General features: G+C 38.2%; 1 protein-coding gene across 1 annotated transcript; it reads left to right on the top strand.

The window, feature by feature from the left end:
• The first annotated feature begins 389 nt into the window (after window positions 1–389).
• On the top strand, window positions 390–26,853 carry LOC118573708. The gene is made up of 6 exons (XM_036174031.1): window positions 390–447; window positions 4,499–4,661; window positions 21,431–21,678; window positions 22,726–22,865; window positions 26,193–26,339; window positions 26,809–26,853. The coding sequence occupies exons 1-6, from the start codon at window positions 390–392 to the stop codon at window positions 26,851–26,853; spliced, it is 801 nt and encodes a 266-aa protein (XP_036029924.1).
• Window positions 26,854–27,292: the final 439 nt, after the last annotated feature.

The raw sequence follows: 27,292 nt of genomic DNA, 5'->3' as shown, positions 1-27,292 counted from the left end.
AGTCAACCAACCAACCAACTAAACAAACAAACAAACAACTGAAGCTGAGCCACATAAAGATGCCAATGGTACAATGATACCATAATCACTCATTTTTTATAGCAGAGAACTGAGCTTCTCGCAATAGGCTGGTACAAATACCAGCTCTTCTCTGACCTGATAAAGCGTAAAAAAACCCAGAGTTTAAAACTAGAATAATGCTTGATTTTAAACTATGTTGCTATTCTCACTTCCCTATCTTAAGCAGCATTAAGGTTACAAGAGCAAGAAACCTCACAGTAGGGATTATGATGTCAGACATTCTATAACCTCTAAACTCTGCTTCTAGACTATTAGAGTTGCTGTTGCCTTGAGACTTCCACAACACATCTCTTGATAGTTGAGCCAAAATGAAGGCTGTACTTTGGCTTTACTGTGTTTTGTGTTTTGTTTCCTACTGCAGTGCAGGTAAGTCAGATACCTGGACATCCTTATCTATTCTTCCTTCCCTTCTATGTCCAAAGACCATTCTCCTGCCTGTCTCATCCCTATTTTACTTCTCATCCTTTTCTGAACTAGTTTAACTCCCTTCTTTGGTGCCTCCTCTCATTCTCTTCTCCCTCATCTACATTTACATATCCTCCTCCATACGTTTTACTCCCTTCTCCTATCTAGCTCTACTTCCTACCCCACCTTCTAAATTTCACCTTATTAGATAGAACATCTTTGCCTATCTTTTCTTGTACAAACGTTATTTTCATTTGGTTTAAATGTACAAAGAAGAAGAGACAAAGTATCAGGTTGTGTTCATAGTGGAAATATCACACATCTGTGATGGGGGAATGTCTTTCTGTATGCTGTGAATATGTGTTTCTCTGTTTGGTTGATCAATAGAGCCCTTTGGCCTATGGCAAGACAGCTTAGAGGCAGGTGGGAAATTCAAAGGGAGAGACAGTTAGAAGGCGGGGGGTGGTGGTGGGGAGGGAGATGCCAGGAAGCCACCTAAGGAACATCATGTAATGGGATGCAGGTAAAGCCATGGAACATATGTTGATACATAGATTAATAGTTATGGGCTAATTTAAGACACAGAGCTAGCTTGTGAAAAGCTTGAGTCATAGCCATGCAGTTATAATTACTCTAAGTCTCTGTGTGTTTACTTGGGTCTGAGTGGCTGTGGAGTGGGTGGGGCACAGGAAAACTTCAGCTACAAATGGTGTCTTTGATGTAGTTGAAGACTAGATAGTTTTAATTATAATTTTCATTGGTTATGATAAAAGATAAATTAGATATGAAACCTTAGACTCACAAATACAGGATAGATAAAATTTTTTCTTTAATTTAACAAAATACAAATAGACTAGATATTATAACTGTAATTCTTGCTTGATAACTTTTGTTATATATAATTTTAATAAGTTAAAGTTAAAACTTTCCTTTTGTTTAGACAGAAAAGGGGACATGGTGGGGGAATGTCTTTCTGTATGCTGTGAATATGTGTTTCTCTGATTGGTTGATCAATAGAGCCCTTTGGCCTATGGCAAGGCAGCTTAGAGGCAGGTGGGAAATTCAAAGGGAGAGACAGTTAGAAGGTGGGGGGGGGAGGGAGATGGCAGGAAGCCACCTAAGGAGCATCATGTAATGGGATTCAGGTAAAGCCATGGAACATATGTTGATACATAGATTAATAGTTATGGGCTAATTTAAGATACAGAGCTAGCTTGTGAAAAGCTTGAGTCTTAGCCATGCAGTTATAATTACTATAAGTCTCTGTGTGTTTACTTGGGTCTGAGTGGCTGTGGAGTGGGTGGGGCACAGGAAAACTTCAGCTACAAATGGTGTCTTTGATGTAGTTGAAGACTAGATAGTTTTAATTATAATTTTCATTGGTTATGATAAAAGATAAATTAGATATGAAACCTTAGACTCACAAATATAGGATAGATAAAATTTTTTCTTTAATTTAACAAAATACAAATAGACTAGATATTGTAACTGTAATTCTTGCTTGATAACTTTTGTTATATGTAATTTTAATAAGTTAAAGTTAAAACTTTCCTTTTGTTTAGACAGAAAAGGGGACATGGTGGGGGAATGTCTTTCTGTATGCTGTGAATATGTGTTTCTCTGATTGGTTGATCAATAGAGCCCTTTGGCCTATGGCAAGGCAGCTTAGAGGCAGGTGGGAAATTCAAAGGGAGAGACAGTTAGAAGGCGGGGGGTGGTGGTGGGGAGGAGATGCCAGGAAGCCACCTAAGGACATCATGTAATGGGATTCAAGTAAAGCCATGGAACATATGTTGATACATAGATTAATAGTTATGGGCTAATTTAAGATACAGAGCTAGCTAGTGAAAAGCTTGAGTCTTAGCCATGCAGTTATAATTACTCTAAGTCTCTGTGTGTTTACTTGGGTCTGAGTGGCTGTGGAGTGGGTGGGGCACAGGAAAACTTCAGCTACAAATGGTGTCTTTGATGTAGTTGAAGACTAGATAGTTTTAATTATAATTTTCATTGGTTATGATAAAATTAAATTAGATATGAAACCTTAGACTCACAAATATAGGATAGATAAAATTTTTTCTTTAACAAAATACAAATAGACTAGATATTGTAACTGTAATTCTTGCCTGATAACTTTTGTTATATGTAATTTTAATAAGTTAAAGTTAAAACTTTCCTTTTGTTTAGACAGAAAAGGGGACATGGTGGGGGAATGTCTTTCTGTATGCTGTGAATATGTGTTTCTCTGATTGGTTGATCAATAGAGCCCTTTGGCCTATGGCAAGGCAGCTTAGAGGCAGGTGGGAAATTCAAAGGGAGAGACAGTTAGAAGGTGGGGGGGGGAGGGAGATGGCAGGAAGCCACCTAAGGAACATCATGTAATGGGATTCAGGTAAAGCCATGGAACATACGTTGATACATAGATTAATAGTTATGGGCTAATTTAAGATACAGAGCTAGCTTGTGAAAAGCTTGAGTCTTAGCCATGCAGTTATAATTACTATAAGTCTCTGTGTGTTTACTTGGGTCTGAGTGGCTGTGGAGTGGGTGGGGCACAGGGAAACTTCAGCTACAAGTGGTGTCTTTGATGTAGTTGAAGACTAGTTTTAATTATAATTTTCATTGGTTATATTAAAGTTAAATTAGATATGAAACCTTAGACTCACAAATATAGGACAGATAAATTTTTTCTTTAATTTAACAAAATACAAATAGACTAGATATTATAACTGTAATTCTTGCTTGATAACTTTTGTTATATATAATTTTAATAAGTTAAAGTTAAAACTTTCCTTTTGTTTAGACAGAAAAGGGGACATGATGGGGGAATGTCTTTCTGTATGCTGTGAATATGTGTTTCTCTGATTGGTTGATCAATAGAGCCCTTTGGCCTATGGCAAGGCAGCTTAGAGGCAGGTGGGAAATTCAAAGGGAGAGACAGTTAGAAGGCGGGGGGTGGTGGTGGGGAGGAGATACCAGGAAGCCATCTAAGGACAACATGTAATGGGATGCAGGTAAAGCCATGGAACATATGTTGATACATAGATTAAAAGTTATGGGCTAATTTAAGATACAGAGCTAGCTAGTGAAAAGCTTGAGTCTTAGCCATGCAGTTATAATTACTATAAGTCTCTGTGTGTTTACTTGGGTCTGAGTGGCTGTGGAGTGGGTGGGGCACAGGAAAACTTCAGCTACAAATGGTGTCTTTGATGTAGTTGAAGACTAGATAGTTTTAATTATAATTTTCATTGGTTATGATAAAAGATAAATTAGATATGAAACCTTAGACTCACAAATATAGGACAGATAAATTTTTTCTTTAATTTAACAAAATACAAATAGACTAGATATTATAACTGTAATTCTTGCTTGATAACTTTTGTTATATATAATTTTAATAAGTTAAAGTTAAAACTTTCCTTTTGTTTAGACAGAAAAGGGGACATGGTGGGGGAATGTCTTTCTGTATGCTGTGAATATGTGTTTCTCTGATTGGTTGATCAATAGAGCCCTTTGGCCTATGGCAAGGCAGCTTAGAGGCAGGTGGGAAATTCAAAGGGAGAGACAGTTAGAAGGCGGGGGGGGGGGAGGAGATGCCAGGAAGCCACCTAAGGACAACATGTAATGGGATTCAGGTAAAGCCATGGAACATACGTTGATACATAGATTAATAGTTATGGGCTAATTTAAGATACAGAGCTAGCTAGTGAAAAGCTTGCGTCAAAGCCATGCAGTTATAATTACTCTAAGTCTCTGTGTGTTTACTTGGGAGACGCAAGTGGGAGAGATTTGTCCTGACTGCCAGCAGGCCAGGACACAGAAAATCTCCAACCACACATCTAGTCACACAGAAGAAATCACACACATGAAGGTAGTTAGGCCACACTGAATATGCAACAGAGACTTTCTAGCTCAATTTGAGTAGATTAACTAAAAAATTAGAAAGTTCATTAGCATTAAAAATGTTTTTAATATTGTCTTCATCCACCTCTATTCCTATGCTATGTCTTTTCAGTGCCCCAAATATGGAGTCTGAATTCAGATTCATTGACTGAAAATCTACCATCATCAGATGCCTCCATTGAAATACCATGGCTGGCATCTATGCCTGAAAATTGTCAGGGTATTGTCCTGACTCCATGGCTGATTCTTTCTACAGCCAACTGTCTGAAGAAATCGTGAGTAGGGGAAGAAAGAATGTTCTTGGGTGTTGGATATGGTTAAATCAGTTTTTCTTTTTAGGACTCTTGCTGGTGGATTATTCCAGAGAAGCTCAATGAAGAAGATACTGATAAGAATCACTTTTACATACTGAAATCACGTAACTGGCTTGTTATTGTTAACTAGCCAACATCTTTTCTGTCTTCTCATACTTTATTTCTTCATTTCTTTCTCCTTCATTCATTCTATTGAAAATTAATTGACTATTCATCTTTTTAATGCTCAAAACTAAGTTCGAGGAGTCATAGACAAAAGATCTAGTATCTAAGGAGGGAGCGATATCTCAGTGGTTAAAACATGCATGTCACCAAGGCTGATGACCTGACCTTGAATGACTCCTGCAAGCTACCCTTTTAGTGCCATGTACTTGCTGTAGCATGTACATAAAAATAAATGAATATGTAAAAATAAATGAATACATAAAATAAATGAATTAACACAAAATAAATTTTTAAAAGAAAAGATACATCTCTATTCTTGAAGACATGTTATTCTTTCATCAAAGATAGAGGAAGGTCTTTTGTGTCATCTGAAGAGATTGGATCTTATCACAAATACAAGAAACAAATTGTTGTTTTGGGAATGGAAATATTACTAAGGTTATAACTAGAATTTGTCCATAATTATTTAATCTTATATCAATTCAGTTATAAAGTCTGATTCATTTTTTCCTCTTTAATTCACTTAGTCCTTTATCTTCATTCCCTATGGCCATTGCTTTAGTTCAGGTATTCATGGTGTAGATTATGGAATAATTTTATACTCTTCTTGAATATATCCTCTATATTCTTTTTAAAATAATATTTTAATTATTTTTTGAGAATTTCATACAATATATTTCAACCATATCACCCTATCTATTTCCAGGTTCACCCCCACTTCCCTACCCATCCAGATTTATGTACCTTTTCTCTCTCTCTCTCGTCATAAGATTCATGGAGTCCAAATTGTTTTGTTCAACTACTTCTGGACATGGGGCCTACCCCTGGGTATGGTCATTTTACCATTTAAGAAAATTGACACTCCTCCCAGGAGCTATGAAATATCATTAGTTCCTCAGCTAAGGGTGAGACTTCATGCCAACCTTTCCTCTTCTGTGCTAGGACTTTTGTCTGGCTTGAGCTTGCAAAGGTCCTATGCATGCTGTCACAATTGCTGTGACTTTATATATGTGACTTTGCTGTTGTGCCAGGAAAACATGATTTCTTTGAAGTCACCCACCACCTCTGGCTCTTATGATCTTTTTGCCTCCTCTTCTGTGAAGATCTCTGACCCTTGGGATAGAGGTATGAAATAGATGTCACATTAATACTGAGTACTCTGCAGTTTCTTATCCTCTACATGCTGACCAGTTGTGGTTCATTGTTAAATGCCATCTTCACAAGAAGAAGCTTCTCTGATGAGAGTTTAGAGATGCACTGATATATGGATACATCAATAAATTACTAGGAGAAGTTTTAGTATTATGCCCATTTTAGCAGAATAATAGTAGTAGGTTTGTCCCTTGGGCCTGTTAATGGCATCAGGTATGGGTTCCATCTCATGGAACAGGCCTTACATATGATCAGAAAGTGGTTGGTTATCTTCATAACAATGAGTGGTGGGCATACCTTGCCAGAACAGTCATTGTTATAGCTTAACAGGTTCACATCTGGGTGAGACTGATGATTACTTTCCTTCTCTGGTAGTGTGCATAGTAGCACCTTCCAGCACTATGAAAGATAGCCAGTAGGGATGGAGCTTCCAGGTGAGGTGAGTATCAGCTCAATTTCTCCATGTTTATGACTCAAGTATGTGGTATTTCCTACAATAGGATCATATTATCAACTTCTGGGGGGTAACCAAGATCAATAGCAATAACTTGTAATATTTGGGGAACTATGGGACACAATTGGTCAACAACTCAAAAACAGGTTACCAATTCCTGGTCCTGGGATTTTCTAATTTATAACATATGGTGCCTAGTTGGAATATTGTCTCCCCTATTATAGGGTAACTCAATTTAAGCTTTTTTTTATATGCACATAAGTATTTATTTTAGGAAGCTTCTCTAGTAGCAAGTTTCCTATGATTTTTCCAAAAATACCTTTAGTATTAGTTATCCATCCCTATATCCTGTCATCCATCCTGCTTGTCCATCCCCAAGCCTATTTAACACTTCCTGTTCCATTATTTTCCTTTCCCCCTTTATAACATTATATTTATACTCCTTCCCTCAAAAGATTCCCTCCTCCTACCCCCCGGTCCTCTACTAGTTTCCTAACTTCTATGGATATTCCAAACAAAACACACATGCCTAAAAATTCAAAGCTAAGATCCACATATAAGAGAAAACATGCAGTGTTTGTGTTTTTGGATCTGTGCGACCTCATCCAAGATGATGGTTTCCAGTTCCGATCCATTTACCTAAAAATTTTATAATTTAATTTCTCTTAACATCTGAATAACATTCCATTGTATAAATGTACCACATTTTATTATCCATTCACCAGTTGATGGACATTTAGGCTATTACCATTTCCTGGCTATTGTGAATAACAATGAACATGGATGAGTAAGTATCTCTTTAGTAAGATATGCAGTCCCTTGGGTATATATTAAGGAGTGATGAAAATGGATTGGTGGTAGATCTATTTTCAATTTTTTGAGGAATCACCATACTGATTTCCATGGTGACTGCAGGAGTCTGTACTCCCACCAATAATGAATAAGCATTCTCCTTTTCCACATCCACACCAGCATCTACTGTCATTGTTTTGAACTTGACCATTCTATCTACAGCAATATGAAATCTCATAATATTTTTTATTCTTCTCTTATATATTACATCCTGATTAAAGTTTCCACCTCCCTCAACTCCTACCAGTCCCTCCCCTATCTCCCTTCTTCCCTCAGATCCACTCCTCCTTCATTTACCTTTAAAAAAAAGAGCAGGCCTCCCAGAGATATCCACTGAACATGGCATAACAAGATTCAATAAGACTAGGCACAAACCCTCATAGTAAGGCTGGGTGAGGCAACCAGAAGGAGGGAAAGAGTCCCAAGCTCAAGCCAAAGAGTCAGAGACACCCCCTGGACTACCACTGTTGGGAATCTCACAAGAATACCAAACTACACAACCATAACGTATATGCAGAGGACATAACTCAGACTCATATAGGGTCCATGTTTGTCACTTCAGTCTCTGTGAGCTCCTGAATTCTGCTTAGTTGATTCTGTGGAATGTATTCCTGTGGTGTCCACTACCCCTTCCTCCCCTTCTTCTGCAGAGTTCCCTGGTGTTTGGCTGTGAGTCTCTGCATCTGCTGCCATCAGTTGCTGGATGATGCCTCTCTGATGACGATTGGTATAGGCACTAATCAATAACTATAGCAGAATACAATTAAAAGTCATTTCATTGACTTTTTTGCCAGTTTGGTTCTATCCTGGGTCTCTGGGCTGTCCTGCCTCTGGGTCCTGGCCATCCAGGCAATATCAGGCATGGGGTCCCTTGCATGGCATGGGCCTCAAGTTGGACCAGTCATTTGTTGGCCACTCCCACAAGTTCTATGCCACCATTACCCCAGTACATCTTGCAGGCAGGACAGATTGTAGGTCAAAGGTTTTGTGGCTGGGTTGGTGTCCTAGACTGACTGCTAGGAGCCTTGCTTGGTTATGGAAGATGGCCAGTTCAGGTTCTGTATCCCTCATTACTAGGAGACTTTGCTAGGGTCATGCTCATAGATTCCAGGGCATTTCCACTGCAGTAGGTCTCTACATTGCCCTCCAGATGCCCCCAGTTCCAGTTGACTTTCCCAGTACTCTCTCCCTCCATCACCCCCACCCCACCTGATCCCCATCCATTTGCCTGAAAATTTCATGATGCCATTGTTTTTAATAGCTGAGTAATACTCTATACTGTGTAAATGTACCACATTTTCTTTATCCATTCTTCAGTTGAGGAGCATCTAGGTTTTTTCCAGTTCCTGGATATTATAAATAAAGCTGCAATGAACATAGTTCAGCAAGTGTCCTTGTGGTAGGATGGAACATCCTTTGTTTATATGCCCAAGAGTGGTATAGCTGAGTCTTGAGGTAAATCCATTCCCAATTTTCTGAGGAACCATCATATTGCTTTCCATAGTAGTTATACAAGTTTTCATGCCCACTAGAAATGGAGGCATGTTCCCCTTGCTTTACATTCTTACCAGCATGAGCTGCTACTTGTGTTTTTTATCTCAGCCATTCTGACAGGTGTAAAATAGAATCTCAAAGTAGTTTCGATCTGAATTTCCCTGATATTGGACATTTCTTTGTTTCTCAGCCATTTGAGATTCCTCAGTTGAGAATTCTCTGTTTAGATCTGTACTACAATTTTTAATTGGATTATTTGTTTTTTTTATGTCTAGTTTCTTTATATATTTTGAATATTAACCTTCTTCCAGATATAGAGTTGGTGAAAATATTTTACCATTCTATAGGCTGTCATTTTGTACTATTGACAGTATCCTTTGCCTTACAGAAGGTTTTCAGTTTAATGTGGTTCCATTTATTGATTGTTGTTCTTAGTGCCTTTGTTATCAGTGTTCTGTTTAGGAAATAAAACAAACAAACAAAAACATTTCACTGATCCCTCTGGCCAATGAACTGCTCCTCTATTAACCCTAGTATTTTCTCACACCCCTCAAAGCTGTCTCATCTTCAGTTCCACTGTGTTTGTAGCACTTTGCTCTTCCTTCTTTTCCACCTCTCCATCACATATTTGTTCATTGTAGTAGCATTGGGAGCTATGGTATGTTACACATTTTACCTTCTTGCCCAAACAGCTTTCTTTGCAAATGTTCATTTCAGTGGTCATTGGTCTGGTTCAAGGCCTCTGACTTCTGTGACATAATCAATACTGGACTCTCACCAACACTCCTTTCTGCTATGCTGCTGTTGCCCCAAGTCATGGGAATCTTATGGTTATGGTTCTGCCACACCCATGCCACCGGAGTCAGCTCTCCTGCATCCATGCCATTAAAGACAGCTCTCCTGTGCCACCAGGGCCAGTTCTCACATGCCCACGCCATTGTAGGTTCCACCCTGTGGCAGGTGGGGAGGGGTGGGGTCAGCTCTCTGGCACACAAGCTGTATCAGTGCCCCATGTGGCTGTTAGTGAGCAGCCAGGTCAGCTCAACACTGCCCTTCAACATCAACCTGGCCTCGTGTGGCAGCCCAGATCACAGATATCAGCATGACCTTTGGTGTTAATATGGACCACGGACATCAACACAGATCCTGCTGCAGTAGGGCCATGAATTCAGCCATGGCCCTCAAGTACAGCCAAAGCCCAGACATCATATGGCCTGAGGTGGCAGCACAGGCTACTCATATCAGACTGTCCCTCACTGATGCAAGTGGCAACTGCTTGCCCTTGCCACGTGTAGGCAGGGGCTCTGGCTGTCTTCTGCCTGATTTAGGATGCAGGGCAGTGGCTGGAGATCCTGGTATTTTTCTTTTGAGGCTATTGTGAAAGGCATTATTTCTCTGTGTCTTAGGGTTTCTATTGCTGTGAGGAGACACCAGAACCACGGCAACTCTTACAAAGGAGAAACATTTCATTGGAATGGTGGCTTACACTTCAGAGGTTTAGTCCATTATCATCATGGCAGGGAACATAGCAGCATGCAAGCAGACATAGTGCTGGAGAAGGAGCCGAAAGTCCTCCATCTTGTGGGCAACAGGAAATGGTCTGACAGTCACACTGAGCAAAGCTTGAGCAAAAGAGACCTAAAGGTCCACCTCCAAAGTGACATACTTCATTCAATAAAGCCACACCTACACCAACAAGGCCACACCTCCTAATAGTATAACTCCCTGTGAGCTTATGGGAGCCAATTACATTCAAACTACCACAACCCTGGTTTCTTAGTCTTTTTGCCATTTGTATATAGGAAGGCTATTGATTTCTGTATGTTAGTTTTGTACCCTGCTACTTTGCTGAAATGTTTATCAGCTGTGGAAGTTTCTTGGTGGAGTTTTGGAGTCTTTAACACATAAAATAATATCATCTGCAAATAAAGATACTTTGACTTCTTGCTTTCCAAATTTGTATCCCCTTGATCTTCAGTTGTCTTATTGCTCTAGCATAGACTTCAAGTACTATATTGAATAGATATGAAGAAAGTAGAAAACCTTCTCTTGTTCCTGATTTTGGTGGAATTGCTTTGAGCTTCTCTCCATTTAATTTGATGTTGGCTATAGGATTGTTTTAATTTGCTTTTATTATGTTTATATATGTCCTTTGTATCCTTAAGCTCTCCAGGGCTTTTATCATGAAAGGGTGTTGGATTTTATCAAAGGCATTTTATGCATTTAATGACATGATCATGTAGTTTTTGTATTTCAGCCTATTTGTATGTGGATTACATTGATCAATTTACATATGTTGAACCATTCCTGTACCTCTGAGATGAAAACCTACTTGATCATGGTGGATGATCTTTTTGAGGTATTCTTGTATTTAGTTTGCCAGTATTTTTGTTGAGTATTGTTGCATCTGTGTTCATGAGGGAAATTGGTCTGTAATTCTCTTTCTTTCTTGAGTCTTTATGTTGTTTGGGTATCAGGATCATTGTGCTCTCATAAGAAGAATTAGGCAATGTTCCTTATGTTTCTATTTTGCAGAATAATTTGAGGAGAATTGGTATTAATTCTTCTTAGAAAGTCTCTTAGAATCCTGTTCTGGATCCATCTAGCCAACCAAATTTTTTGGTTGGGAGACTTAATTACTATACCTATTTCACTAGGGGTTTTGGATCAGTCTAAATAGATTGTCTGATCTTGATTTAACTTTGCTAGGTAGTATATATAAAGAAATTATTCATGTCTTTCGGGTTTCCCAGTTTGGGGGAGCACAGATTTTGAAGTGTGTTCTTATGATTCTCTGGATTTCCTCACTATTTTTTGTGATGTCCCCATTTTGGTCTCTAATTTCACTAATTTGTATCCTCTCTCACCATCTTTTTATTAATTTGTCTAAGAGTTTATTATCAGCCTTACTGATTTTCTCAAAGAACAAACTCCACACTTCATTGATTCTTTGTATTATTCTTTTGGATTGATTGATTTCAACCCTCAGTTTGATTATTTACTGCCATCTACTCCTCTTGGGTGTGATTTCTTCTTTTTCTTCTAGAGTTTCATGTATATGATTAAGTTGCTAATATGAGATCTCTCAATTTTTTATTTAGGCACTTGGTGCTATGAACCTGCCTCTTAGGACTGCCTTCATAGTGTCCGCAGGTTTGGGTCTGATGTGTTTTCATTCTCATTCAGTTCTAAAAAGTCTTTAATCCCTCTTGATACCTCTCTTGACACATTTTTTAATTCAGTAGTGATTTGCTCAGTTTTCATGAGTTTGTACACTTGCTGTTGTTTCCATGGTTGATAATCAGTTTTAATCCATAGTGGTCAGAGAGGATGTAGGGTCCTATTTCAATGTTCATAAATCTGTTGAGATTTGTTTTGTGTCCAAGTACATGGTCAATTTTGAAGAAAGTTCTAAGAAGAATGTATTTTCTTCTGTGTTTGGGTGAAATGTTTTGTAAATATATATTAGGTCCATTTTGTTTATAATGTCAGTTAGTGCCAGCATTTCTCTTATTAGTATTTTTCTGGATGACCTGTCTATTGGTGAAAGTGGGGTATTGAAGTCACCCACTATCCCTCTGTGAGGGTCAATATGTGATTTTAGCTGAAACTGTTTCTTTTATAAATTTTGTTGCCCTTGTGTTTAGTGCATAAATGTTTAGAATTGTAGTATTCTCTTAGTGGATTTTTCTCTTGATAAGTATATAGTATCCTTCCCTATCTCTTCTGATTAGTTTTGGTTTGAAGTCTGTTTTGTCATATTTTAAAACAACTACACCTGCTCGCTTCTTGAAGTGTTCATTTCCTTGGAATATCTTTTCCATCTTTTTATCCTAAGGTGATGTCTATCATAGATGTAAAGATGTGTTTCTTGGATGCAGCAGAAGGATAGATATTATTTTCTAATCCAATCTGTTGGTCTATGTCTTTCTATTGGGGAATTGAGACCACTGATGTTGAGAATTATCAACAATCAGTGTTTATTGATTCCTGTTATTTTTTGTTATTGTATGAGTTTTTCTTCCTTTTCATTTACTGTTCTAGGATTATTTATTCTTTGTGTTTTCTTGGTGTGGTTAACCTCTTCAGACTGAAGTTTTCTTTCTAGCACATTTTGTAGGACTAAATTTGTAGACAGATACTACATAAATTTGGTTTTAATGTGGAATATTTTTCTTTCTCCATCTACTGTGATTGATTGTTTTGCTGGGTACAGTAATCTATTCTGGCATCTGTGGCCTCTTAAAGTTTGTAGAACATTGTTTCAGGCCCCTTTGGCCTTTAGAGTCTCCATTGAGAAGTTGTGTGTTATTCTAACAGGCCTACCTTTATAAGTTACTTGGTTTTTCCCCCTTGAAGCTTTTTTTTTTTTTAAATTTTTTAAAAAATTTATTATGTATCCAGTGTTCTGCCTACATGTATGCCTGCAGGCCAGAAGAGGGCACCAGATCTCATTCTAGATGGTTGTTAGCCACCATGTGGTTGCTGGGAATTGAACTCAGGACCTTTGGAAGAGCAGCCAGTGCTCTTAACCCCTGAGCCATCTCTACAGACCCCCCCTTGAAGCTTTTAATAGTCTTCAATTTTTCTGTACATTTAGTGTTTTGATTATTATGTGTCATGGGGGATTTCTTTTCTCATCCTGTCTATCTAGTGTCCTGTATGCGTCTTGTACTTTGATATATATTTAATTCTATTATTTTGTTAAAATATTTTCTGTACCTTTGAACAGGGTTTCTGACCTACTATTCACAGATTTGGTCTTTTCCTAGTGTCTCAGATTTCCTGGTTTTGTGTGTGGAATTTTTAGATTTAACATTTTATTTGACTGAGGTATATATTTATTCTATCTTCTCTTCAATGCCTGAGATTCTCTCTTCCAGAGATTCTCTGTTGTACTATTTTGGTGAGGTTTATATCTGAAGTTTTTGTTTTCACTTCCTAAGTTTCTCATTTCCAGTTTTGTAGTCAGACTTTTTCGTTGAGACTATCAGCTCCCCAATAATGACATGGAGATACATTATTAATTATGAAAACTTAGCCAATAGCTTAGGCTTGTCTCTAAGTAGCTCTTATAACTGAAATTAACCCATCTTTTTAAATCTATTTTCTTTTATGTGGCTCAGTTACCTTTACTCTGTATTGCCTATGCTGCTTCTTCTGCTTCTCTGTGTCTCCACCCTTCTTCTTCCCAGCATCCTCTGTGCCTGAAAATCCTGCCTAGTTATTGGCCATTCAGCTTTTTATTAAACCAACCAGAGTGACACATCTTTACAATGTACAAAAGGTTATTCCACAACATTTCCCCCATTTTGTCTAAATAAAAAAGGGGAGTTTTTTTTAAACTCTAACAAAGTAAAACTGTATACAATAAGAACAATTATTAGGTAAGATTTACATTCACAATGTCCAGTCCATTTGTATTTTGCAAATTTGGAGAAAATACTATATTATCTATCCTATTTTAGTACAAAGTTTTATACCTAAACAATTTTCTATATTAACTTGTATTATCATTTCAAAATTATCTTTTTAGACCAGAAAACATTCCCCTAGATAAACAATTTAAGATTTTATGTTTTTAAACCCCATACCTCCTTGTGAGTTTCTTTTCTGAATTTGGTAACAAAAAAAACTGTAACTATAACTATCTCGTCTTCAACTCCATCAGAGACCAAAGAAGGACATACTATTACTTGAGTAAGCAAGTTCCAAAACTTTAGAAATGACAGAAACAGCTGGATGCCTAGACAGGTACCCAAGGTTCCTCTGTAATGTTGGGGCATCCATCTTCAGCCAACAGGACTAGCATATATGACAGACTTTTCTGTGAAGCAGGAATTTTGAAGGACTGTCCCCCTTGTCTTGGCAAAGTTTGGCAGATACTATCTTTTGTTTCCTCCTTGTCCAATTTGGACAGCTTACTGTCAGCAGTTGAGGCAAGGGCAGTTTCTTTGCCCAGTGGCTAGCTTTTGCCATAAAGAAAGCAAACTCCATATTGACGTTCTTTGATGCCTATCATCCTTTTTTGAAATAAATTGGTGCTTCCAGGAGCAGACATATCTCACTGTCATAAAAAGCCTTATGTTATTAAACTATTTTAAATGCCATGTTCTGTAGGTCTTTGAAATGTTTGAAGATCACCTACCTATCTAAAACATATCTTTGTATGACCTTGAAAACATACCTAACAAGTGTGATTGTTATACATGGCTAACTATTAACCTGTATTTCTTTATTATCCTAAATAGCTTTCTTTTATTTTTTAAAAATATTTTTATTTTATAATTAACTTAATTTCACATATCAGCCATGAATTCCCCCATCCTCCCTCCTCTAACCTCCAGCCCACTCCCCATTCCTACCTCCTCCAGGGCAAAGACTCCCCCGAGGAGTCAGCCCATCCTGGTAGACTCAGCCCAGGCAGGTCCAGCCCCCTCCTTCCTTCACCCAGGCTGAGCAAAGTATCTCAGCATAGGTCCTAGGCTCCAAAAAGCCAGCCCATGCACCAAGGACAGGTCCCAGCTCCACTTCCTGGGGGCCTCCCAAACAGTTCAAGCTAATCAACTGTCTCACTTATCCAGAGGGCCAGGTCCAGTTCCATGGGGGTTCCTCTGCCATTGGTTCATAGTTCATGTTTTTCCACTAGTTTGGCTATTTGTCCCTGTGCTTTTTCCAATCATGGTCTCAATATTTCTTGCTCATACAATCCCTCCTCTCTCTCACCGATTGGACTCCTGGAGCTCCACCTGGGGGCTGGCCGTGGATCTCTGCATCCACTTCCATCAGACACTGGATGAGAGTTTTATCATGACAGCCAGGGGGTTTGGCCATCCAATCACCAGAGCAGGTCAGCTCAGGCACTCTCTCAACCATTGCCAGTAGTCTAGGATGGAGTCATCATTGTGGATTTCTGGGGACCTCTTTAGCACTCTGCTTCTTCCTATTCCCATGAGGTCTTCATTCATCACAGTATCTCCCTCCCCATTCTCCCACTCTGCTCCTGATTCAGCTGGGACCCCCATTCCCCTAAGTTCTCTTAACCCCATCCCTTGCCACCTATTACCCAGCCCAATCCCCAGTTTTCTCATATAGACCTCATCCATTTCTCTGTTGTTGGGCAATCCCTGTGTCTTTCTTAGGGTCATCCTTATTAGGTAGCCTCCCTGGAGTTGTGAGTTACAGTCTGGTTATCCTTTGCTTTACATCTAGTATCCACTTATGAGTAAGTACATACCATATTTGTCCTTCTGAATCTGGGTTACATCACTCAGGATGATTTTCTCGTTCCATCCATTTGCCTGCAAACCTCATGATGTCATTGTTTTTCTCTGCTGAGTAGTACTCCATTGTGTATATGTACCACATTTTCTTTATCCATTCTTCAGTTGAAGGGCATCTAGGTTGTTTCCAGGTTCTGGCTATTACAAATAATACTGCTATGAACATAGTTGAGCATGTGCCCTTGTGCTATGATTGAGCATTCCTTGGATATAAGCCCAGGATTGGTATAGCTGGGTCTTGAGGAAGGTTGATTCCCAATTTTCTAAGAAAATGCCATATTGATTTCCAAAGTGGCTGTAAAAGTTTGCAACAGTGGAGGAGTGTTCCCCTTGCTCCACATCCTCTCCAACATAGGCTATCTTCAGTGTTTTTGATCTTAGTCATTCTGACAGGTGTAAGATGGTATCTCAGAGTCATTTTGATTTGCATTTCCCTGATGACTAAGGATGTTGAGCAATTACTTAAATGTCTTTCAGCCATTTGAGCTTCTTCTGTTGAGAATTCTTTGTTTAGCTCTATAGCCCATTTTTAAATTGGACTGTTGGGTATTTTGCTATCTAATTTTTTGAGTTCTTTATATGTTCTGGATATCAGCCCTGTCAGATGTGGACTTGGTGAAGATCTTTTCCCATTCTGTAGGCTATTGTTTTGTCTTGTTGACTGTGTCCTTTGCCTGACAAAAGCTTCTCAGTCAAGAGGTCCCATTTATTAATTGTTTCTCTCAATGTTTGTGATACTGGTGTTATATTTAGGAAGTGATCTGCTGTGCCAATGCATTCAAGACTATTACCTTCTTTCTCTTCTATCAGGTTCAGAGTAACTGGATTTATGTTGAGGTCTCTGATCCACTTGAACTTAAGTTTTGTGCACGGTGACAGATATGGAGTCTTCTACATGTTGACATCCAGTTATGCCAGCACTATTTGTTGAAGATGCTTTCTTTTTTTCCATTGTATAGTTTTGGCTTCTTTGTCAAAAATCATGTGTGCGGATTAATGTCAGGGTCTTCAGTTCAGTTCCATTGGTCAACATGTCATTTTTTATGTCAATACCAAGCTATTTTTATTACTGTAGCTCTTTAGTAGAGCTTGAAGTCAGGGATTGTGATGCCTCCAGAGGTTGTTTTATTGTACAGGATTCTTTTGGCTATCCTGGGTTTTTTGTTTTTCCATATGAAGTTGAGTATTGTTCTTTCCATGTCGGTGAAGAATTGTGTTGGGATTTTGATGGGGATTGCATTGAATCTGTAGATTGCTTTTGGTATGATTGCCATTTTTAGTATGTTAGTCCTACCTATCCATGAACATGGAAGATCTTTGAATTTTCTGATGTCTTCTTTAGTTTCTTTCTTCAGGGACTTAAAGTTCTTGTCATACAGGTCCTTTGCTTGTTTAGTTAGAGTTACCCCAAGGTATTTTATATCATTTGTGGCTATTGTAAAGGATGATATATCTCTGATTTCTTCCTCAGCCCATTTGTCATTTGTATATAGGAGGGCTACTGATTTTTTTGAGTTAATCTTGTATCCTGCTACATTGCTGAAGGTGTTTATAAGCTGTTCTTTGGTCGAATTTTTGGGGTCACTTATGTATACTATCATGTTATCTGCAAATAGTGAAAGCTTGACTTTTTCCTTTCCAATTTGTATCCCCTTAATCTTCTTATGTTGTCTTATTGCTCTGGCTAGAACTTCAAGTACTATATTGAATAAGTATGGGGAGAGCGGACAGCCTTGTCTTGTTTCTGATTTTAGTGGAATTGCTTTGAGTTTCTCTCCATTTAATTTGATGTTGGCTGTTGGCTTGCTGCAAATTGCCTTTATTATGTTTAGGTATGTTCCCTGTATTCCTGATCTCTCTAAGGTCTTTATCATGAAGAGGTGTTGGATTTTGTCAAAGGCCCTTTCAGCATCTAGTGAGATGATCATTTGTTTTTTTCTTTCAGTTTGTTTATATGGTGTATTACATTGACAGACTTTTGTATGTTGAACCACCATTGCATCCCTGGGATGAAGCCTACTTGTCATGGTGGATAATTGTTTTGATGTGTTCTTAGTGTCTGTTTGCCAATATTTTTTTGAGTATTTTTGCATCAATGTTCATGAGGGAGATCAATCTGTAGTTCTCTTTCTTTGTTGCATTTTTGTTTGGCTTAGGAATCAGGGTAATTGTAACCTCATAGAAGGAGTTTAGTAATGTTACTTCTGTTTCTTTTGTGTGGAACAATTTAAAGAGTATTGGTATTATCTCTTCTTTGAAGATGTGGTAGAATTCTACGCTGAAACCATCTGGTCCTAGGCTTTTGTTGTTGTTGTTGTTGTTGTTGTTGTTGAGAGACTCTTAATGACTGCTTCTATTTCCTTAGGTGTTATTGGTCTATTTAAATAGTTTATCTGGTCTTTATTTTACTTAGGTATGTGGTACCTATTCAGAAAATTATCCATTTATTTTTGATTTTCCAGTTTTGTGGAGTAGAGGTTTTTGAAGTATGACCTGATGATTTTCTGGATTTCTTCAGTGTTAGTTGTTATGTCTCCCTTTTCATTTCTGATTTTGCTAATTTGGATGCTCTCTCTCTGCCTTTTAGTTAGTTTGGATAAGAGCTAGTCTATCTTGTTGATTTTCTCAAAGAACCAACTCTTCGTTTCATTGATTCTTTGTATTGTTCTCTTTGTTTCTATTTTATTGATTTCAGCTCTCAATTTGATTATTTCCTGGCATCTATTCCTACTGGGTGACTTTGCTTCTTCTTGTTCTAGAGCTTTCAGGTGTGTTGTTAAGTCACTGGTGTGAGATTTCTCCAACTTCTTTATGTGGGCATTTGGTGCTATGAATTTCCCTCTTAGCACTGTTTTCATAATGTCCCATAAGTTTGGGTATATGGTATATTCATTTTCATTGATCTCTAGGAAGTCTTTAATTTCTTTCTTTACTTCTTCCTTGACCCATTGGTGATTCAGTTGAGTATTATTAAGTTTCCATGAGATTTTAGGCTTTTTGTAATTTTTGTTGTTGTTAAAATCTAACTTTAAACCATAGAACACAGGAGGGTATTCTAAATTTTTTGTATCTGTTGAGATTTTCTTTGTGGCCAAGGATGTGGCCGATTTTAGAGAAGGTTCCATGGGGTGCCATGAAGAAGGTATATTCTTTTTTGTTAAGATGGAATGTTCTGTAGATATTAAGTACATTTGAGTCATAACATCAGTTAAGTCTATTATGTCTCTGTTAAGTTTCAATTTGGCCAATCTGTCCAGTGGTGAGAGTGAGGTGTTGAAGTCTCCCACTATTAATGTGTGGGGTTTTATATGTGATTTAAGCTTTAGTAATGTTTCTTTTACATATGTGGGTGCCCTTGTATTTGGGGCATAAATATTCAGAATGGAAACTTCATCTTGGTAGATCTTTCTTGTGATGAGTATGTAATGTCCTTCTTGATCTCTTTTGATTTTAGTTTGAAGTCAATTTTTCTGGGTATTAGGATGGCTACACCAGCATGCTTCTTAAGACCATTTGATTGGAAAGACTTTCCCAGCCTTTTATTCTTAGGTAGTGTCTATATTTGAAATTGAGGTGTGTTTCTTGTATGCAGCAGAAATATGGGTCCTGCTTTTGTATCCATTTTGTTAGCCTGTGTCTTTTTATAGGTGAATTAAGTCCATTGATATTGAGGGATATTAATGACAAATGATTGTTAGTTCCTGTTATCTTTTGGTGGTAGTATGTGTGTACTTCTCTTCTTTGGGGTTTACTTCTGTGAGGTTATCTATTGCCTGTGTTTTCTTGGGTGTATCTGACTTTCTTAGGTTGGAATTTTTCTTCTAGTGCTTTCTGTAGGGCTGGCTGGATTTGTGGATAGGTATTGTTTAAATCTGGTTTTGTCTTGGAATGTCTTGTTCACTTTGTTTATGATGATTGAAAGTTTTGCTGGGTATATTAGTCTAGGCTGGCATCCATGATCTCCTAGTGTGTGCATTACATCTTTCCAGATCCTTCTGTCTTTTCAAGTCTCCATTGAGAAACTGGGTGTTATTCTGATGGGTTTGTCTTTTAAGTCACTTGGCCTTTTTCCTTTGCTGCTCTTAATATTCTTTCTTTATTCTGTAGGTATAGTTGTTTATTATATAAAAAGGGGGCTTTTGGGGGGATCTAATCTGTTTGGTGTTCTATATGCTTCTTGTATCTTCATTGGCATTTCCTCCTTTACGTTGGGAAAGTTGTTTTCTATGATCTTGTTGAATATATTTTCTGTGCCTTTGAGTTGGTATTCTTCTCCATCCTCTATCCCTATTATTCTTAGGTTTGATCTTTTCATGGTGTCCCAGATTTCTTGGACATTTGTGTTATGACTTTTTTGGCTTTGCTATTTTCTTTGACAAATGAATCCATTTCCTCTATTGTATCCTCTACACAAGAGTTCCTCTCTTCCATCTCTTTTATTCTGTTGGTTATGCTTACATCTGTGTTTCCTGTTTGTTTACTCAGATTTTCTATTTCCAGCATTCTCTCTGTTTGTGTCTTCTTCATTATTTCTATTTCCCTTTTCAGGTCTTGAACTGTTTCCCTCACCTGTTTCATTGCTTTATCATGGTTTTCTTTAAGGGATTTATTGCTTTCTTCCAATTTTTTTATTTGTGTTTTCCTCTATTAGCAAGCATTCTACCACTGAGCTAAATCCCCAACCTCTCGTGATACTATTCTTAAGGTTGCTTTCTTTTGTTTCTTTTACCTTGTGATGTTCAGGTCTTGCTGTTGTAGGAGGGCTAGGTTCTGGTGATGCTGTATTGCTCTTTATGTTGTTGTATGCATTTCTGTCTTGATGTCTGTCTGAGTGAGTTGCTGTTGGTCCACTCTGTGCTTTTGTCTGTGTCTCAGGGGGCCCTTCTGGGTCTAATCTTAGCTCTTGGTCTAATTGGAGCAGGCAGATTCTGTGTCTCAGGGAGCTGCTCTTGGGTCAACCCAAGGTAGTTGATTCTGTGAGTCATAGATCCTTTCTTGGTCTTATCAAAGCTGACTGATTCTATGTTTCAGGTATATTCTCTTGGTCCAATGAGAGGTAGCAGATTCTACTTCTCAGAAAGCCACTCTTGGTCTTATGAGGGCTGGCAGATTACCTGTCTGCTGAGGTTACTCCTGGTACAATGACAGCTCTTTCTCCAATGAGAGCTCACTCTCTAGGCTAGATGAGAGCTGGGGGTTGGTTTCCAAGCCTCAGGAAGTGGCTGGAGTTGAATTTGATGTATGATGCCAAACAATGCCTTTCAAAAAAATATATGGATGATCATTTATTGCCATCAATTAAATTGTTGCACATCCTTCTCTTACCCTAGGAAACTGTCACACCTGGATATTTCAGGAGTGAATGACCCAGAAAGCATCCCACATGGCCAAAAAATCTGTCTCCATCCAAAGTTTGATCCTCAGGATGAAAACGACCCACTAAAAGCAGATATTGGCCTGGTCATTCTGGAAGAGCCTCTCTATGGGGATGAAATACCACTGTCTCAGTCCCCTAATATATCCCTGAAGGGCTGTTCAAAGTGCCAATACAGAAACTGTGACGTGTATCAATACCAAAGTAAGTAAAAGGAGTCAAGGGACACTATTTTGTAATTTTGGCTCTGGTCCTGTGACTTATTTTCTAAAGAAATTCAGTCTCTGACATGGGAAGATTAATCTAGAGGAAACAGTGGGGATCCTTAAGTCCATATCACCTCAGTCCAGTGGGACATAAACTTGAAATTTATGGAAGGAATGGAATATGCCTGGGTTTGTCTCAACTCTTGTTACAGAACTATGTCTATATCCAGGTATTTTGACTACTTTTCTTGTTGCTGTGAAAGATCTAACAGAGATTATTTGAGACAGGATAGATTTCTTTTGACTAATGCTTGTCCCCATGTACTGGGCAGAGCACTAGCAATTGGAGCATGTGGTGGAGGCTGGTCTTCACTTCTTGGTGTTCAACTAGAGAGAAGGGAGGAGTATAGGAAGGGACAAAGGTATGTCCCCAGTGAACTACCACTCCAACTAGGGTTCACTTCATATCTTTAACCATATCTCAACACTTCTATCATATTCAAGTGATTAATTCATTGTTTTGTTAAGAGTGGTCATTAGTGAGATGTTTGAAAATTCTATAAGACATATCCAGAGTTGGGCTTTACTTAGGTACTCCAAAGTGTTTCTTTTGTTGTTGTTTTCTGAGACAGGCATTCTCAGAAAACAGATGCGTAATGTGTAACAGGCCTGGCTGTCCTAGACCTCATTTTGGCAACCAAGCTGGCCTCTGACTCACGGATATCTGCCTGCCTCTGCCTCCTGAGTGCTAAGATTAAAGGTGTGCGCCACCACCCTGCAATCCAAAGTGCTTCTTAATCCAAACAAATTGATAATCAAGACTAATCATCACAGTAGGTTAAGAAATGTGGGAATGGTTCAGAAAATCCAAGGTAAGGAAATGTCTAAAGAGAGGAGAGAAAGGAAAGGGGAAATGGGAGGAAAGAAAGGAAGAGAAAGGAGAATGTCTTGGGAAGATTATGTGACTGAATTGAGAATGGTGACAAACTAAAGTCGGAGAGCGGGTGTTTTGGAGCTCAGCATTATTCCTTATGTCTACCTTTAGGTAGCAAGAAGCTTGGAACCACCAGAGTAAAGAAGATAGCTGTGCAGCTTCTGGACTTCTCAACATGTCACCATCAGCATTCATATCTAGAGAAGAGTGAGGGCATGTGCATTCAGAGTCAACCACGGGAAGATTGCTGGGTAATCATACACCAGAGCGATATTAAGAACAGGAAGGAAACGTAAAAATGTAGAACTCTGTAGCTATGCAAGGAAATGCTCGATAACAGGACATAAGGAAGTTGGTGCCAGACAAATACACAAATCTGGGACATTCCATTGTATATTTGAGAGGCATAGAGTTTACCACAAGGAAGGCTTTAGATACAAATGAGAAATACAAAAAAAGAATCAATGAACACACAAATACATTTTGTCTTTCTGTTTCTAATTTTATTATAGTTTCTCAGTAGATACCATAATGAACACAGTATGGCTCAGACTTAACTGTGGAGAGGTTTAAAAGGTACAGACGCAACTCACTCCACCTATTCATGTAGAAAAGCTCTATAAAATGAAGCCTCATGCAGGATAAGTTTTAGGTACCAATATATCTTGGACAACTTGAAATCACATACACAAATACTGGTGAATAGACTTCAAGGGAAGCAATAACTTGAACTGTGGAGATCTGGACTGAGTTACTGAATGATATGATCATCCTTGAATGCTAAGTCTTGAGAAATGAGAAGTAATTTAAGCAAGAACAGATGCAACATTGTTCAAAATTATTTCAAATTGAGATGAGAAAATAGACATGAAAAGTTACAGAGTTAGTAGCTAGGTTTCATGGTGGATAATTGCAAGGGATGAGATGAATACCAGTACTATTTCTGGAAATACATATTGATAAATATCAGGCCTCATGTTAGTTTCTAGAAACACATGGTTACAAAAGAACTTCAGGTAAGCAGTTAGGGGACTGCTGTTTATTTGGTGAGATAGAAAAGAAACATCTGAGACCGGTCCTTCAAATGCTAGTCTGATAACATCTGAGACCAGTCCTTAGAATGTCAGTCTCATAGGGGAGATAACATCTGAGATCAGTCTGTAGAATGTCATTCTCATAGGGGAGATAAAGGAGCCAGAGTGCTCACAAACATCAGAGGGCTTACAATAGAATGGAGGTTTGCTAGAAAAAAAATTATCCATGGTCCCAGCACCAGAGCTCACGTTCTTATACAGAAGGCAGAGAATAGTAGCCCAGGAGGACAAGTATAATAGATACCTGCACAGTATGAAATTAGCACTGAGAGTAAAAGGAAGGTTAATTTAAAGTGTGTTGAAGTTAATATTTCAAGTACTATTTAAAGATAAGTAGCCATTTATCAAATTGGATAAGAAGTAGAAAATGAAGTGATGGCATTTAGGTCATAGGGAGCAGAATATGACAAGTCTGGAAAATGTAAAAAATGCCTTGATTTGGGGGGAAAAGTGGAGTACAAGGGAGGAGAGAAGTGAAAGACAAATAATCACTGACAGATTATGTGTTATTACCTTATTAACATAAGCATACTGTATTATTTAGAGAATGGGGGGCCATGTAAAGATTTTGACAAGAGAAATGGCATGACAAAGTTTATATTCTGAAGTTTACTCATAGCGGGTATGAAAATGCCCTAAAAGGAAAGGCTTGTTGAAGAAATGCAAAACAACAGTTATGAGATGAGTATTTATGCACCCTTCATTCTTACATAGTAACTATTGGTGAAATTATTAAGGCCACTCCACGTAGTTAAAAGGGAGGTTTATTTTGTGGGGTAACTTACAAATGAAGGGATAGGTTGCAGGGTCTGGCAAAGGTATGGCACAGTCTGGCGGTGTTCTCTGGAGAACTCTGCTCGGTCTACCTCCTGTGTCCAGGGTCCCAGAACCAAGAGAGCCCTTCTCTCGATCCTGGGTCTTCCATTTCCTCCTCTGCCCCGCCTTGTGGGCGTGACCGTTACCGAAGCCTCAGTGGGGGTTGGAACTTCCAGGCCAAGGCTGGGATGGCTACTCACTATAAGTAACCTTATCTGAACTAGGGTAATGGCAGTGAGGATAGGGTGGTTCATGTTCTCATGAGTTTATCTGTTTTTTAATGGTGATCAATAAGTAAATAATACAAGTGCTATTTAAATATTTTGAGTAAAATACACCAGGACAATAAATGTAGAACAGGGCTTATTATACCCTTTAATTCTGCATGGAATCTGAAACAACTGTATGGACTCTAAAGACCGTATTAGCCTAAAATACTTGCAACACAAGTTAGAAGTAAGAATTTTTGTTTATATAATCCTGTTCAATAGGATTAGGTAATCAGGAAAGACATTTGTTTTAAAAAAAAAAGTGTTTGAAAGGAGTTGTGGAAGAAGTGATGAAGGAAGTCATTTGGATATCAGACCAATGTTACAAGTATAGGCTAGAGGAAAAGCCAGTACAATGATTTTGATGTGGAAATATGTAACAGAGAGGAGAGGCCAGGGAGTTATAGTATCCTAGTCAAGGCAACAGCAGTAGGTGATATCAAGGTAGGTAACAAGGGTTTCAAAGGTCTTATAAGCTATCATAAAAACTAATCTTTTAACATTGTTAAGACTTGAAAGCACTCACTGGAGGTTTTTTTTTTTTTTTAACACTGGAGGGTTTTTAAGCAGAAAGATATACTGGCATTTTTTAGATTTTAAGAGGATAAGTTTGGGTGTTGAATTAAAATCAGATGTAAGAAGGACAAGAGCATTCATTTTCATAAGGATACTATATGTTTTATCAACAATAGTAGCATCCCTAGATAAGAAAATTATTTAATTATTAAAATACATTTTGGGGAAATTATTTAAAATATCATAATCATTATTTGTTGATAGACTAGTAAGATATGTGGAAGAAGAAGAGGCACTGAGAATGATTTTAAAGTTTTTTTTAATTTTAAAACTTGAACGTTGGAAAAGCAGTTTTAACTGTTACTAGGAAAACAGCATAGGGAAGATTTTGTATGAAAAAGGTAATTGGTTCTTTTTTTTTTTGTTTTTTGTTTTGTTTTTTTTGTTTTTCGAGACAGGGTTTCTCTGTAGCTTTGGAGGCTGTCCTGGACTAGCTCTGTAGACCAGGCTGGCCTTGAATTCACAGAGATCCACTTGCTTCTGCCTCCCGAGTGCTGGGATTACAGGCGTGCGCCAACGCCGCCCGGCGATATTGGCTCTTTTCTGACTTAACATTAAGTTTGGTATAACTTTCAGAAATCCAAATTCAGTACTGATAAAGTGGTTGGTTCTAGGAGTCTGAAAATTTGTAATTAGTACCAATACTTGCTATATTCTCTTATCATATACTTCAACTGTATGTGACCAAGTCTTACATTGACAATTTCTGGGAGCTGCTTAATAATGAAATTATTTGAATTTTCCCTTTTTCCTCATATAGTATATGAATTCTATGCACAGTAGACTGCATAAGTGACACATATTTCTTGGTTTTCTTATTCAGATACAAAGAGCCAGTCCTGTTCTATGTTTCCTAAAGAACCACTGGGAACTCATGGGCCTCGTACATAAGACATCAAGGATATGTCAAAATCCCACAGTCATCGTTAGAACAGCTCATTACTTTGCCTGGATAAAACGATTCATCAAGGCATCTAAAAAGCTACTGAATCCTACTTCCTCCTTACGCTGTAGAACATTGCAGGAAAATGAGCATGTTCCCCAAATCAAACACAGCCATAATTATATTCCAACTCTGGCCTCACCTAATACCTCCTTGATGTCCTTGCAAGAAAATTTAGGCATTTCTCCACAAACCAAACATATCAACAATCTCCCTCAAATCTTTAATTTTAGTGATGTGAATTATTTTACTGATGGCCATAAATTGTTCCTTGATAAAAGCCAGACCCCCCAAGCTGTCAGATTTGTAGCTGAGCAATTGAAGCCGTTTCCTGTTGCCAGACTTCCAGAAAATTATGGACAGAATTCAATTCAGGTTACCCCTCCACCTAATACAGGCAGTTTTCATAAATACCCGCTATCTCAGTTTATTTCTGACACAGTTATGCCATATACTTCTCCTAAGACTGATAATGCTAAACCCTTGGGTCTTGCAGACAATAATCCTGATAAATCTTTTGATAAAATCATGGCAGATGTAATTAAACAATGGAGTCCATCTGTAAATGATGAAGCGGAGACCATGCATTTCCATGATACTGGTGCTACTGATGAATCTTGGACAGAAAATACTGATTTAGATGTATACAAAAACATTTTGAAAGACATGACAAATGGATCTCAGAATCAAAACATGACTCAGGACAACTCAGCTCAAAATTTTCATTTATCTGATAAAAAGGGACCCTGGGAATTCCTTCCTATTAATCAAACAAGTCTGCCCATAGAGCCTTTTGAAAATAGAAGTATTCTCCATCCAAGTGGTACAATTAAGGCTTGGAATTCTTCCTCTGACTATAATGCAAATTCTCATGATCAATCAGTTATTGACTCACTAAAAGCTCAGAATCATTCTGTGTCTGATGCAGATGGACTCCAGATTGTACCACTGGCTAACATAGGTATACCCCCAACTTCTAC

The sequence above is a fragment of the Onychomys torridus genome, chromosome X (assembly GCF_903995425.1).
Source record: "Onychomys torridus chromosome X, mOncTor1.1, whole genome shotgun sequence".
Lineage (NCBI taxonomy): Eukaryota > Metazoa > Chordata > Mammalia > Rodentia > Cricetidae > Onychomys > Onychomys torridus.
This window is presented reverse-complemented; position numbering and strand designations above follow the sequence as displayed.